Here is a 17073-nt window from a genome sequence, read left to right on the forward strand (position 1 = left end):
GAGAGCAACTCTGCAGGGCCGGCAGCCTATTATCAGTCATCTGATCTCAGTGGCAGTTGAAATCTATCTTACCCACACATGCCCTGTTACCCTCACCTGTGGTGAAGTTAGAGCACATTCACTGAGACTACTATGTATCAGGACCACCATGAAAACGGTCCGAATCCTCATCATTTAACCGTTCACTCACTAAATCACACAGAGCGTGTAAAGATAAAGGAGAGATGGTTTTTAAAGGATGAGTTTAAACGCCCTAATTAGGGGAAAGAGGCATTCAACCCTATACAACAAAGTGGTGGTTACCTTAGTATGAGACTAATCTTCGATTAAACAAAGGAATCATTTACGAACATTTGACTACAATGTAAATAGCATCTACAAAACGTGCTAGAGAGGCTGGAGACAGCTCATACATACTGAGTCTTGTGGTCAGCAGCCTCACCACGCCCTGGATGTGACCTGACAACCACACAGATTCATTTGCACACATGAATGACCACAATGTGTAAACTGGATGACCTCGCTGACCCAAAGGAGTGGACCTCTGTGATCACACCATTCAAAAAGGTATCAGTAGTCTAACAGTCTCAGAAGGTGTTATGTGAGTTTGCTGGGAACTGCTCTGAATTGTTACAGTATCCTTAACCTGCTGTTCAGAATGTTTTCAAAGAGGCTGTAGGAGTGGGACTAACACAGTTCTGCATTGATTAGAACTGGTGCCCATATTGCATGAATCAATACATAGTAGTAGCCTTGTAGCTAATGATTTTTATTACTGATTCATACCAGTCATTTTTTTCTGATAAATTAACAAGGCTAGAAAATGTCAGAAAGCAGTGAAAAACACAAGTCAAAATTTCTTTTGTTGATCAACTTTTTAAAGCTGCATTAATTTGTTTGTAATCAACTTTGTATAGCTCCATTCATTTATTAGGAACACTTGGCAGCAGCCAAACAAGCTATGAACACAACGTTGACATATTAACTCTTTGTTAAGGTATTATGATGAACATTTTAGCAAACAGTTCCCATACACATCCCACAGCCACAGAGCAACATTATCATTGTTGGAATTGTGTTTCTGCCCAATTGACCAATGTAAAACCAATAACCCAAATTCACTCTAAACTCATTTGAACTCTTTTTTTGTTCTCTACTAACTCTGAGGTGAATACATTTATCTGTCCCTTTAGCTGCTAAATGCTCCACTATGTTCACCAGCTGGTTGCTAACTTGGTCTGTCTGCTGTTTGGTGCTGAGCAGGTGCTGTACAGTGGGTTTATAAGAGCTTGTCTTTGCTGCAAACAGCTGCCTGCTGCTGCTAGTAACAAGGTTGACAGAAGTTCTGAGACAGAACCAAAACACAGAATTTGCACAGAATAAGCTGAAAGTTGAAGCTGAAGGTTTTGTAGAGTTGAGGGCCAGTCAGTCTATGGGGAGGGTGCAGAGTAAATAGACAATTTTCTGTGCACATCTGATCCATGACAGTGTGTGGGCCGTCTTGGTTAACGCTGGTTCAGATTACGGAGCCTCAGTGTTTTTGTTTTATTACCCTCGACTACAGTAGGTTGAACGCATTAGTTCAGATGGATAACTTGGCTTGTTTACTTTATTACGTGAATGGCTTTGTCACCCTGAGCATCCCACCAAACACCGTTCAAAAATCTGGCAGCGTGATGCGTGTGATGTCTCTGTTGTTGTTGTTCTTGTGCCCATGCAGGTCGGACAGAGCCTTTTTGGCATGTGAGTCAGACTGACAGCCGGACGGAGTGATCGCCGGAAGAAAAGAGATCCTGCCTTTATTAGACAGATAACCTCAGCCATCTGTTTCTTATTCAGGAGAAAGAGAGTCAGTACTGCGAGTGGAGGGGAACAATCTGCAGTTTAATTAACTATGGCTTATCTAAATCCTCTTTTCTGTAAATTCCACTGTAGTGAATAGAGCCCTTCACTAGCCGTGGCCATATAGCATAAACACACACACTTCCTGTTGTGTGTCCAGCTTCAAGAACTCTCTGATGGTATGGTATGGTATGGTATGGTATGGTATGGTATGGTATGACAGGATGTCGGAACAATCCTCTCTGGTCACCTCAAATATTATTATTTTATAACAGACACACATAGCCTCTACACCACACAAATGGAATGTGTGAGTCTGACTTTGCTGAGTAATGCCACGGCCAGTCCCAAAAATAGCAGCTTTGCTTTTAATAACGCCTGCTTGTCCACTCGCAATTGGCTGATCCTTCGGCCAGCCTGGCAGACGTCACAGCGACGAAACAACGTTCCGGCTCTGTCTCCGTAGCAACGCTATTCTTTTTTTCTGCGGGATGGAAAGCTAGAGGACATTGTGATAGCACGGTGACAAGACGGAGCGTGGAGTGAGTGAGTGTGTGTGACTCAGTGTGTGAGAGAGTTTAGAGTGTGAGGAACTGGCAGGGAATGACTTGAAGCAGATGTGACTTTTAGACGAGGATCATTTTCAGAGCTGATGCTGTGAGATGGAGCTGGGCAATATATCGATATTATGTCGATATTGTGATATGAGACTAGATATTGTCTTAGATTTTGGATATCGTAATATCATGATATGCCTTTCCCCACTTTGTCATTTTATACACATTACTGATGATTATTTATCAAAAATTGCATTGTGTAACTATTTTGTGAAAGCACCATTAGTCAACACTACAATATCGTTGCAGTATCAATGTCGAGGTATTTGGTCAAAAAATATCGTGATAATTGATTTTCTCCACATCGCCCAGCCCTACTGTGAGATATTGCGAGATAGGGCATTAGTGCTGCATTCGTGTGGTGTTGCAATAATCAGAAAATTTGTTCCCGACTGGGATCATTCACACTGCAACAGTGTGAAAGAGGGCATGCCTTGGCGGAGATCTGCGCTCTCAGAGTGCCCTTCTAGTTTTAACTAAATATAACCATTCACACACTACCACACATTTTTTTTTTCTTTTTTCTTACAGTTAGTGCTTAGATCCTGTGACATACATTCCCACATTTCTTTCTCTTCCCTCTTCTTCCCTCATTGTTAATAAGAAAAAAAAAGAGAGATTAAGATTTTGATTATCAAAAAACAATGTGAACGCTGACAAAAAAAAAAAATGCTATGTCAGTAAATTTAACTTCTTATAAAATAATTTAAATTATAAATTAGTCGTTTGACACAATATTTCAACTCAATATAACACAACACAGCAAATGCAGAGCAAAAGAGGAGCTCATCATCATGGATTTGGTATTTAACAACATATTAAGAGGGTCTAATAATGAAAAAACTACCTCACCACCTTACATAACACACTCCTAAATCAGTTCATCTGTCTAATTTTCATTAGCAGTTGGCAATAAATTAAACTAAAGGTTTCATCAAAGAAGCACTATGTGTTAGGAGAGGATTAAAGAAATAAAGAGAGGGGATACATCAAACCAACAGTCACAAGAGAGAACATATATCCACGGTTCATATTCCCAGCTCATGTGAGCGGACTGATACGTGCTGTATACAAAAGAGGCAGCCCAGGGGGTTAACTTTGCATAAATGCTCTATTCATAAATGTCAGAAGCAGCTTAGGCAACTAGTGAGCTATTTTTGAAACCCTACTCCTTGGAGGCTGAAAAGCATGGGGAACAGAGAGGCCACATTAAAAAGCATTCCGCAGGCCAGGTTGAACTGCTTTCTAAAGCCGGGAATAAAAAAACAGCGGAAATGTCCTTTGGCGTGTAGCCAGCTTGGGGTAAGTAAAATCTGTCCATCCACTGTGCTGAATGAATTCAAAGATGTGGGAGTGCTGGTCTGAGGGATGGATGGGGGTGTTGGAGCAGAGGAAATGGGTCAAAGCAAGGTGAGGAGGCTGGAAGAAATGAATTATCCCAGAGTACGGCTTTGCTTTCCAGAGTGACTTAACAGGAAAACAGAAGAAGACAACAACAAACTATAATAGAGTGAAAGGGAGAATCTGCTTTTTTGCTCCTGACAAACATCTTACCACTTTAGGTACTTTTGCCCACAGCAAGGAGACTAAACTGTCGCACACAACTGTCGCATTCTGTGTTTCTATCAAGCATAATCTAGGCATTCCAGGCGTAACAAATGCCTGATATGCTTTTCTTTAGCGTCAGAGATCAGCTGATATTGATCAGAAGGTGACAACAAAAAGGACCGGCTCAACTGACCGGCTAACTAAAATGTTATCATAGGGAAGTCACTGTGTGAGAACAATGAATTCAATGTGCATTTACACTTCCCAGCACTGTGACTAAAGCTATTTTTCTACCTGACACCGATGGGCTTGACTTATAGTTCATGGGACTCATTTGCTCTTGACGGTTTTATTTGAAATATAACAATATTTAGACATTTATTGTCTTAGTAGTGACATCTGAGTTCAGGAAAGTGGATTGAGAAGCTCCACTGCATACACGGGGGGAAAAAGATACACAGTCCTGCGACAAGGTTCATGCTATTCTGATGATTGACAGTTTGCAGCAGTGATGCGCAAAGGAAATGCATTCAACATTGTTGTCAAACCTCAAGGATACACACAATGCTTTTTGCTGAGAAACACAGAATGTAAAAAAAACTGTCTGAATGATTTGGAAGCCTAACTCCTCTCCTAAAAATAACTACATTGGCTGGTAAAATTAAATGTATTATTATGAATTTTGTGATGTATTAGTTAAAAGGCAAGTAGACAAAATGTTTCTTCCTGTTTGAAGTGAAGTGAGGTTAACCTTTAAACAACCTACTGCACACACGTGTTGCTGCAGCAGCTCCTTAGTAATCTATACCTTGTGGAGACTGGAGATGGTGTGGGAAAATACCAAGCTCAGATATATTATATAACGTAATGAAATCCCAGAAGGGAGCTTATTCTAAACTATAAATGAGTGCAAATGCATTTCGATGATCTCTGCACCATCTGCTATAAAGTTCAACAAATAAAATGTAATATATTTTTTATAGCAGTGTATTTGCTGCTCATTAATAGAGTTTGAGTGATGTGTGGACAATACTGAGCAATACTGATATTTTTACCATTACTAATATATTTAAGTGACAAATAAAAGTGGGGAGTGTCATGGTGTATGCCACAATATCTATACATTGTGTGATATAGTACATTTTTGTAAAATAAATTTAGAAGCTGTTTATGGGAAAAATAACAAAGCAAATAAGACACCTGATAAAGTAAGGTTTTTTATCACATGGATGCAAACTAATATTGCCATAAAGCAGTCCTCTTATTGATTTATAACACTGCCCACAATGGGCTAATGGACCCAAAGATCTTAAAGAGGTAGCTAAGATGCTATCAACTGTATGGCAACATCTCTATCCAATGACATATTTATATTATCTCACAGTATATACTGCCATATCCTCCAACTCTAAATGACATTGTTATAATCCCAGAATAACAACGATTTAGTCTTTTAAGAATTTTTAAAATCCTTTGAAGCAGCTTTTAAACCGTCTTATCAATGAAGCAAAAATAGTAATGTGCATGCACACCAATGGTACATGAAAACAAAAGCTCATTCAAAGACTAATATCTACCGGTAATTGCAATATTGACAAAGCTTTAATAATAAGCCCTCCAACACCATAGCAATAACAAGTGCCACTTTCCCCCCTCTGTACTCTGCTTGTGTCTCTAGGGCTGTAAACTAAACTTCACACTACCAGCAGCAGGATGCCTGGGTCCACCTGGCACTGCCGAATGCCAACTGCTGATTGGCTGCAATACCAGCGTGAGAGAGAGAGAGAAAGCAGAACAGTCTGTTCTGACCTGTCTCTCTATTTGGCACACCATCATAAGCAGTCTCTCTTCACTCGCTATGAGTTACCTCTTCTGCTACTGTCGAGTTTCTCCTATGTGAGCAGAAGTGACACTTTTTGCTCACACGCTTGTTTGCGTGTGTGTGTGTCCACACACTCCAACATTGGCACTTGATGGGGAAACAGAGAGACAATCTATTTTTCCCTTCTAAAAAGCACACAGAGACAAAATCAGTCATCGGAGCTTGTCGAGCCAGTGTCCGGTGACGCCACATCTAAACTCTGAAACTCGCACACACACACTTAGCCTACATGCAAACAAGTAAACAGTGAGATCCTCTGACTTAGAAGAACTGTCTTTCTGAGAAATACAAATAAATGCAGAATATGATCCTAAGCACTGGCCCCTTGGTTGCATTTAATTGGATCATCGACTGTGAGAAGGTCACTCTTCTTCACACACCATGGGTATCACACTAAAATCCAACATTGTTTAGATAACCGCTATAGAGCAATGTGACCATAAAGCAATGCATTGGCTTCTTACATAACCGCTCTGTTCATCTTCACACATCTCCACTGGTATGCAACTTCTTTCCCAGGAAAAAAAACTTCACCCTCAATGGTAGCAAAGTTAACTACAAGCTAACAGACTTATGTTAACATTACACTGAAGCCTGGGCCTCTAGGCCTGTGTCTTATCACAGCACTGGAGGATCACACCATATGCATTGACATGTAGACTGACAACGTTCCAAATTACTAATGTGCAACAAATAGCCAACACCTCAGAATTGTACACGGTATACTGTAAATACCACACATGATATCCTCATATGAAAGTCCTACTGCCAAGTTACTCCCACTTAAGTTAATGCCTGTGCGATACACTCAGACTCTTGCTAGTAATATTTGTCTTTGGTATGAAAAATGTATAAGCAAAGCACTACATCTCTGACATTTGAATGGCTTGATTATAGTGACAAATTACAAACAAAAATACTAAGTGAATGAGCACATATTAAATCAAGTCTGAACATAAATAAGCAATCAAAGTCAGAAGTAAAAAATATTTATTAGAAAAATGTTTTGACCAGAAAACCTCAATGAGTGATTTTTGGGGCTTATCTGCCATTAGTAGGATAGATAATAGGTGTTTTTTAACATTTAAGTTAAAGAGATAGTAAAGATATTTTTAAGTGGGGTTGTACTTATTTCTCTCTCTCTTCAAAGCCACCAGACTCAAAAACAGTAATTTTACCATGCAGAACACTCAGTAAGTTTGTGTTATTGCTTGACTTTGTTGAATCCAAACTAACCCTTTAAAAAAAACAAAGTCACACAAACAACAACCAATCGAGGCAGCGAATATAGCGTAAATGTATATAATATAGTGTACACTTAAACCAATGTTGATTTTTTTTTTTTTAGGTGGCTGAAATACATTTTGCTGCAGTACATTGTTTAGCTTTTGTGTCAGTACTTCTTCCTGCTTCTCTAAACTGGAAGCATGTCGACCGGCATCTACTGTAAGTAATACACTGATTTGGGATAAGTACCTCTTATAACCCCACTTCAAAATACCCAAACTAACCCTTTAAGGATTATTCTTAATATCAATCAATATGTGTGATTATTTTGTTTAATGTAATGCATGACAGTTTACCACAGTTCATTGCAATGAATGTTGATTTCATACAATTTTTTGTGTAATTAAGTATAGCTTCGCCATATCATAAAATATGATGAAATCGAAAAAAAATAAATTCAAATTAATATTGTGATATTGCTTCCAACCATATCCCTAAATCCTTTAGTCAACAGTGTGTGTGTGAGACTTTATGTATGATAACTGAATTAAATGATTAATTGATTTTCTTTCGATCATTAGCTTTAATACTACAGAGCAATTGTAGAGGATCAGTTAGAAAGCAGAAAGCAATCTTTAACCTTGCAGCTGTCAGTGCTGGTGTGTGCTGTAAGCCAGCTGTGCAGAAACATGTGCATAATCACAGATAACCACACACTCCCTAATGTAAGCTCATGCTAACACTACACAGCGTTTAATATGCCATGCATGAAGTGGTCTGCAGGGAGGGAGAAGTAGAGGGCAGATGATGAGCAAGAGAGAAAGGAGAAGGATGGGACAAGAGGAGCAGGTGGACAGTGACAACAAAACAGAAAGCGTGCCAAGCTGCCAGGCCAGCACTAAAGTGTATTCTAATGTGATTTCTCATTACATAACAGAAGCTGGCACACAGCAGCTCTGCTCCACGCTGTAGCTTGGGAACATAACACACACACACACACACACACACACACACACACACACACACACACACACACACACACACACACACACACACACACACACACACACACACACACACACACACACACACACACACACACACACACACACACACACACACACACACACACACACACACACGTGATCACAAAGGTCATCCCTCATTTATGCAGTGTACATTTTATTTTGTTTATTTTTGACTTTTAATTACAGATAGCATTCCAGTGTGGGAGGACTTAACTCAGCATAAAATCTACAGTGAAATCTGCCTCACCTTCCTGCATTTATCTTAAAGAGACTCTTCTACCATGACAATAATTAAACACAGGGAACCTGTGGAGATATTTGAAATGGAAAACTACAAAACGTATAACAATTTAAATCAGCCCAAAACATAGATAGCAACTTTCAATTTAAAAAAAATGATTGCCATAATTCCTTTGTCTTGAGGCTGAACTGGCTTATACACCAATGATTACAATGAGTATGTACACTCAGTATATGTGTTTATATGTGTCCATAATAGCCAGAGGCAACATACAGATGCTAGATAGGTCCATTGCATAAAGAAAGCCCTGTCAGAATGGGTTATTTATTTTATTTCTATAAGACCTACACTGAGATACATAAGAGCAGTATACTATAGCAGCTGTAGTGTGTGAGGGGGATTAAACGGTTGTTATATAACCAGTGACTTGTCAGTACAGGCCCACTGATCCTGGCACATCAGAGTACAGCGGCTTAAAAGAGCGGCTTACCTCCGCAAATGACAATTTCTGTATTATAAAAAAAAAAACTGTTATTTGGTAGGCTAAATTATATATGCATCATTTCGTAGTTAAAAAAACAATTCACAAAGCATCTTAACTAGCGTCTTACGAGTCGTACAGCTCTGTCAACAAAGAAATAATCCGATATAAACAGGAATTTGCCTGATTTTTTGAATGGAGTTTGGTGTGATATGTTCTCTTCGAAGCAGAGGTAACGGGACGTAGCGGGTATTATCTCTTACCTTGGCTTGGTTTATGAGAAGCCCTACGAAAGTTGACACAAGCATTGAGCCAGACATGCTGCCTTTTCTCCGCATCTCCTGCTTCAGAAACGGGAACGGAGCGGCCGGCGGCTCCTCGGGTACGGTCACCGTGTATGACTGTCGCATGCTCGGCATGCTGGCGGAGGAACGAAGCCCACGACCGGTGCGAGGAATTCAGACGACAGCGAAGGTTTCCTGAGCCCTCCTGCTCTTTGCTTGTGTTGAGCCGTTTTCGGTCGCAGGAAGGCAAATTAGACGTTTCACTCCGTTTCTGATAGGCTCTCTGCCTGCCTGTTGTCATTAATTCATTCATATAACGGCACCAACCTCACGCCGAAAAATACGACCTGTGGCTTTCCCTTTTAATTATTCTACTTACTGTATGTTATAATAACCCTATACAGAGCGATTCAGCTCGGGTAAAAATGACTTAATAATGACAAAAGAGCCACTGACTGCTGTGTCAGCCGACACAGTACGGAACTCTACAGTAGGTCTGTAAATGGCCATAAATACATGTGTTCCGATTACGTTTTACAGGACTGAAGGTCCGCCCCTTTTGGCTCGGGTAAAAGTCAGCCTACAACAAACGTCATCGACCGCCTCCAGCCGTGCTGTCTACGTCACGGTCCATCCTTCACGCTGCTGTAACAACCTGAAGGACTAATGCTGTGGTCCAAGGAGACTAGCCTACTCATCTCTATAAGGATCATGACAGAAAACGAACCTCTATTGTCCTAGCCATTGCTTATATGCCACAATATATTTTATCAATGTAGCAGCATTATAATAGCTACACTATTGTATAAATGTCACAATATATGGCTGTGGTTTACTACAATCTGATCCAGTGGTTCTAAAATTAGATTCGGCAGTCCTTAAAGGGGTCTTTAGTGGGGTTCACCCGATCATTATAGGGGTTTAGTATAATATGTCACAATATTAATCAGTTTGTCAACCTAAATGAAGAGATTTACACAAAATTCAACAGTAAATGCTGTATATCCTCCATGTACGGTATCTGGGAAAACATCACATGGGGTTCAAAATCACACAAAAACTGGGAGGTTGTCGGTTCAATCCCCAGACCGACAGGATAAATCTGGGTGGGGAAAGTGAAAGAGCAGCACTCGCCCCTCACTCATTACCACAACTGAGGTGCCCCTGAGCAAGGCCCTTAACAAAAATATATTGTCGTTACCTTTTCACTAGTGACAAGAAAAGGTCTTTACTTGTAATGCTAAATAAAGCTCACATTAATTTCATACTGTGCAACAGTTGACACATAATCATATTAAAAGTGAACGCTCATAAATTTCAGTCCGAATTTTGAGGTAGAGTTTTACTGGCTGAAAACAGCTGCCTGCTGCTGCTGATGAGAGCAGTGAAACTCAACAAAAAAATTAAAGTTTTAGGCCAGAAAACCAAGGAATGTGCTGAAAGACCCCGAAATGCTCCATAAAGCTGGGGGGAACTTATGAATCGTGTGATAATTGTTTGTCATTTGATCCATTGTTAATATAAAATACTGTACAGAGCAGCTTTAAGGCTAAGTATCCAATAACGTTCACTCAGTAATAAGTAATAAGAAATATGGAACAATGAAGAGAGACTTGAAAGAATGCTAGCACACTATTAAAAGTGTTTTACTCTTAGCTCTTTACTCTTTAGCTAGAATACATCTTGTTGATTTCTACAGTACCCTAAAGTTAAACATTGAAAACATTCAGGTGTTGCATCAGGTTTTTTTAATTCCATGACTATGGTCAAAGTAGTCTAACTTAACACTGCATGTTTTAGCTATTTTTCAGGGAAGTTTCCTGACTGATGGAGCTGATTTTTAAGAAAGACAACAGAATGTTCTGTGCCTCACCTCCCACTCACAGGGAGTCTGGTTCAGGGTCATCAAAATACCAAACAGGGGAAACTATAACAAATAGTGTTTCAACCCTACTATCTTTTCATGTAAGTCAACCCTTTGCTACCTTAAATGATCAGATACTGACCATGTCAATGCAACATGCATTTCTGTACTCAGAGAAAGGATTGAAATGCACAGTGGGTTTACAGTGGGAGCGATTTTTTACAGAGTAAAGTGAAAGAAGTGCAACATGTCCCCAGCAGCAATCTCACGAACCAGGCTCCAAGCGTGTGTACACAACAAATAGCCATGGAGCACATTCCATCACCAGGCTGTGTGTGTGTGTGTGTGTGTGTGTGTGTGTGTGTGTGTGTGTGTGTGTGTGTGTGTGTGTGTGTGTGTGTGTGTGTGTGTGTGAGTGTGTGAGTGTGTGAGTGAGTATGTGCGTGCATGTGTGAATGTATAAATCCTCGAGGTTAAAAACTACAATGTGAGAGATGGGGGCAAAGGGTCAATGTTTGTATTATGATATCTGATGCAAAGAGCTAAGCAGTCTGGTATAAAAATAGGACAAAAGAAGTCTCTGAACAATGTTATCTAGGAGAAGTCAGAGTACAATTAACTAGGGATAGCTGCTCTATTCCCTAAGCTAAACTACGGTAGGCACATTATACCGACACACTTTCTTCACTAAAGTGTTTTAATTTAACCTAGGTAGTACAACATATTTCTTTGGAAGGCAATTAAGACCTGAGCCCTTATTCTACAATCCTACACTACAACGTGCATATCTTCCTTTAACTTGCTAACACTGATGTGAAATGCTGACATTACATCATTCGTATGTGGGAGAGTTCAGGAGATTATGCGGGAGAGTTCCAGAACAGAATGAAGCCATCCGTGTCAGTGTTCCAGAACAGAATGAAGTCTTCTGTACAGTAACTGTAGAACTGGATATATCAGATAAGTCCCAATTAAGTGCTGCTCTGCTTGTAATGTGTATAATAAAGTAATAAGTAATAAAGTGTGGGTCTAAATCAAAGATCAAAGTCTGACACCCCACCCCCTCTCAATTGTGCGTAAGAGTGCTCGAGTGTGCGTAGATTCTGTTCTTACCTAAGAACAAATCCCAAATAAGAAAACATTGGTGAATGCCAGAATATTCGTGAAAACTGCGTAAGTGGGGTTTAAGAACAAATTTGTTCTTAAGAAGGATTGGTGAACGTGGCCCATTGTGCTGAGAGAAACTCAGGGTCTAGCCACTGCATCAGAGCAATAATTGTGATTTCGACAGCTGATTATAAGGGTCCACCAATCACAAAAGACCAGATAGTAAATGTTGTTTTCCTAGCTGGCATAGAAGTGTTTAGGGACCTCCAGAAAAATGGAGAGAAGTCAAAAAGGACATTTGGGCTACTGCACACCCTGCTGCCACCATGACCCTGACCTGGATAAGCAGCTAGAAAATGGATGCATATAAATAACTTCAAAGGAACTATTGCTCTGTTTTTGAAAAATATTGTAATACTGACAGTATAGATAGACTATAGAGAATATTACGATCCTCTGTTTTGATTTGAGGTTAAAATCCCAATATTAATACTGGTGCATCCATTGAATAGTAGATACAGTATTCTATCTATTGACAGCTAACAGCTTTGGTGTAATGTTAAACACTGATCCACAAACCTTATCAAGAAAACTCATAATGACAGCTTACAAAACTGAGCTACTAAACTACTGGCCCTTATTTGCCAAAGAACAAGCTCCACTTCTTTTTTTTAACCCCAAAGCATAAACTGTCTGACCAAGGTGGCCAACCAACAGTGGGGCAGTCTGAAAATATTTAGAAGAGAAGTCTAAAAATATTGTTGACTCAACAGTAAGTCTAGACACTAAGCCTGAGTAGAATAACTTAGGGGGGAAATCAGCTTTGACTCAGTCATGCCATGCCACCTTGACCTTACTGTGACTGTTTGTTTGTAGGAGCCATGGAGCAAAAGTGTGAATGGACGGTTGACCTTTTATTTGGAGGTAGAACTGAACGTGAATAAACCTGTAATGTTGCCAATAATACGTCAATGCGCATATACACACACGTACCCTAGCATTGCTAGGGGGCACAATTACATCACGGCAGGTGTAACGCTCAGGACCCAAGCAGTGTCGAGTGGGAAGTTGTTTGGATGAACGGTTCTGGAGAAAGCCACAAGCAGCAATACCGGAGGCAAGTAATTGGCCAGTTCAAAACAGGCATGTTTTGAACGGACACTGCACTAGTAATAATAACTTTAAGTGTCAGCTAGCCAACTCACAAGCTAACCCACCAGTTATGTGAAAGGCGTGTGCATCGTTATCTGCCTTTATAAGTGTCCTGTCAGAGTCTATCACCTGTGAGCTACACCAGTCCAAACCTGCTAATACACAGGCTGATCTCATGAAGTGGCGTATGCATGACACGGCAATTGGTATGCCGTTATTGGCGTGTTATGAAGACGCACACTTGCTTTTCAGCGTATTTATCAACGCCGTTTGGCCTCCATTGACACACTTTACCTTGCGTTTGGGTGTGAATTGACGCCGTAGTGAGTAGTATGAAAGGGCGAAAATCCATGTAGGGAGGTTGGTTGGGGTAGTGGATGGGTAAAACACAGGACTTTCACACAGGAGAGCGGGGATCGTATCCCGCGTGTGATGTTTCCTTCGTTTTCCGTGTGTGTTGTTTCCTTACCATGTTTTTCTTTTCCTAAACCCAACCCAGTTCTTCTTTTCCTAATCCCAACCTGTTTTTCTTTTCCCCCATGTGTGACGTTAAAACCACCTGTAGCCTCGCGATAACACGTAGCCTCGCGATAACACGTAGCCTCGCGAGTGTATGTTTACGCAAAGTCATGATGCCACGTTGTAATACAAGACAGCTACCAGAAGTTACTTCATTTAAAAAAGGTCTGACGGATTCAAAGAAATGCATGAGATCCTTGAAAGGAGCGCAAGAGAATCAGGTGATGAATAAGACTGCATACAAGGTTACAAGGTTCACACTGTAAATCTAAAACTTATACCTAGTAAAGCCATATAAATGTGTTTTTCCCAGTACGTGTCTGATTTGAAAATCATGCATGAGAAACAGGGAAAACAAGAACTATAGTCATGTTTACCAGCTTGCCTTAATCATAGACATGGCACAATATGAACAGAGCCATGAGGCACCAGCAGCTGCTATTTTTGTGTTGTTTTTGGGTTGTAAGCCTCTGAGAAATTATAAGAACTGGATTTATTTTGTTTTACCAAATCTATTTCAGGAGAGCATAAGCAACAAAAAATTTGTTCTGTAATCATTATACACCAAACAGTGTAGAGTTTGGGTTGAGCTATAGAACTTTTTCAACTGTAAGTAGTAGAAACTCTGCTTATGGGAAGCCAATTCAACATCAGTGGAGTAATTGAACTCTGCAGATCACATTATTTTAGCTGTGTTTTTTTTCCGCATCTATGTCATTATTTCATCATTATTTTAGCTGTGTTTTTTTTCACTCTGGCCGCCATCTATTATCCACCACCCTTTTTAAGTCATTTTTGAAAGTAAAATTGTGAACATTCTGTGGTTTCAGCTGGTCAAATGTGAATATGATTTTGTTTTCTATGATATTAATTTGAAAATCTTTGCTTTTGGACATTGCTATTTGCTGGCATTCTATAGACAAAATTATGAATCTGTTGATCAGGAAAATAATAGTATACATTTAACGATAAGGAAAATAAGTGATTGATAATTGATAGTTGCAGCCCTAATAATAAGCATGTTGATGGATGACCTAATATGCTGACTGAGAGCTTTATGAATGAGTTTATGTGCTAGGACCATCATACAGTATAGCCATACAATCAAATGCATATCAAGCAGCTAATGATATTAAGAAATCTATAGATTACTGTTGATTTGTTTTCTGTGATTAATCCACTCATTGTTCAGTATAAACTATCTAAAATAATGAGAAATAATCATTACAGTTGAAATTTGCTGATAAGCATGGCTAACTAATGCTTGGTTTGGACTGTTGCCATTAGCTCGGTTTTCTCCACCCTCTCTCTCCCTTTGTCATCTGCTGATCAGCGTTATGGGCTATGTATTTGAGCACAAATATTGATTTTAATATGATTTTATTGATTTAAAAATGGTCCGCCAGTCTATGATTAGAACTTCGTCCATGGCAACAGTCGGTTATACTCAGCAAAGGTCTGTTACACAGAAATAGCAGACAGCAGAATGCTGTGATTGACCAATCAGAAGCAAGTATTCAACCAAACCATGTAATAACATTATGTAAACATAACACACAAACTCCGGACCCTCGCTAAGGCTGGTTTCTGCAGACTGTGCTCTAAAATCTTTATCAGTGCAGATGCCTTGCCCCGGCCCCGGAAGAAGGTGATTAAATGTGCCTGAAGTAAAAGAGGCCTGGGCTAATTAACAGTACAAATAGCAGCTGGTGACATCCAGTACTTCTCAGTTCGTGCATGATGGATAGGTGTTGATTACTTGATGGGTTACTGTAAATGAGAATAAAAGTGTAGTTCAAGCTTGCCGATTCATTCCACTTCAGGAACCTGCATCACCTAAGTAATATTGAAACATGGACTTTAGCTCATGGTCCATGGTTAAAAGGCATATCAAACTGACTATTTGTGTTTCACAGTTATGAGCCGCAGGCTCATAGAACACTATAAAATATTCATCTTTGCACCCAACAGAGAATATTTTATCCTGTATTGTTTATATTTTAGTTTTAGTACAACCCCCCTTAGTAGTCTAAAGTGACCTTCACCCTTCACTAGGAGAGCCAAATCATTTGTAATGTGCAGGTTGTGTTAGGTAATGTTCGTCAATTTCTGAATGGAGACTTGTATGAGCTAAAAAGGAGCACCTGACTGATTAGGAAATGTACAGCTGGTTTAATTTGTTCAAGTATACTTCATGACAGCGTGCAGCCCCACCACAAGACCAGTTAGTTAATAGTGTTAAACCTTCCTTATTCCATATGCTAGAGTCATTCAAGTGCAGACAGCAAGTCTATGTACAGTATGTCATGAGAGTAACAACCCACTGTATGAGGCCTACATCATCAAACATACTATCAAAAATAGTACATGGTATCAAAAATACTTTTTGTGTACTAATGTTTTCAGATGGCTGTTTATTTTAAAGGCCCTGCATACCCATTGTAAACCCACACAAGCAATTTTAATTACTTTGGCTGATTAAACCTCTTCTCAAGACTATGTGTACAGACAGTCTAATTAGTGCACGTGTCCAGTGACGTCACATTATTCCCAATTATAGTGCCGCACACTTTCAACCTGAGCAGACGTCTAATCAGCCAGAATCAGAATAAGTTTAGAGTTTGGCTTTTGTTGAAATTATGTAAGAAAAGTGCTGAATTTCTTGGTGCATTTTGAGTGGCTAGTCTTTGATGTGGTTATTTAGGGCTGCAACTAACAATTATTTTCAATCAATTCAGATTTTTTTTTTTTAAATAACTAATTACCGGTAGTTGTTTTGTCTATATAATGTAAGAAAATAATGAAAATGCCCATTACATTTTCTCAGAGCCAAAGGTGACATCTTTAAATCTTAAAAAATGTGTCCCACTAACAGTCCAAAACCCAAGGATATTCAATTTACATTGATCATAGCACTATTAAGGCATTCTGATGCATTACGAGTACATTAAAAGTTAATCTGATTAACAAATAGTAAACAATAAGAGTGTAATATAATGAACGTGATGTGCAACAGAACGTGCTTTGAATGGAAACTTTTCACTCTCCATCCTTCCTACCATCTACTCTTCCTATCCTGCACTCTCCTCACCCTCCTCCCATTATTTAAGCGGTTATCAGGACTAATCCTGAGAGGAAGTGGGTCAGTTGTGCTTTCTGAACTGCATAGAGGAAGCTTGGGTCATTAATACTGAGCTTAGAGATGAGGCTAGTGGCCTGCAGAATCAGCTCATCATAGCCAAGCAGGTCCTTCTGAGAGGTGTAAACTAGCTAATTGCTGG

At 39.6% G+C, this 17073-nt stretch overlaps 1 protein-coding gene across 5 annotated transcripts in view; it reads right to left on the reverse strand.

The window, feature by feature from the left end:
* Window positions 1-17073, reverse strand: part of usp2a (ubiquitin specific peptidase 2a) — a 42674-nt gene that overhangs the window by 11731 nt on the left and 13870 nt on the right. For 2 of the 5 annotated variants that reach the window (XM_028570228.1, XM_028570219.1), the window contains exon 1: window positions 9130-9643. The exons of the other annotated variants lie outside the window; for them this stretch is intronic. In XM_028570228.1, the coding sequence (XP_028426029.1) occupies window positions 9130-9285 (156 nt within the window). In that variant the 5' untranslated portion in view covers window positions 9286-9643. Of the gene's footprint in view, window positions 1-9129; window positions 9644-17073 lie in introns of those variants that run through there. 5 annotated transcript variants of the gene reach the window in all.

This window comes from Perca flavescens, chromosome 3, assembly GCF_004354835.1.
Source record: "Perca flavescens isolate YP-PL-M2 chromosome 3, PFLA_1.0, whole genome shotgun sequence".
Lineage (NCBI taxonomy): Eukaryota > Metazoa > Chordata > Actinopteri > Perciformes > Percidae > Perca > Perca flavescens.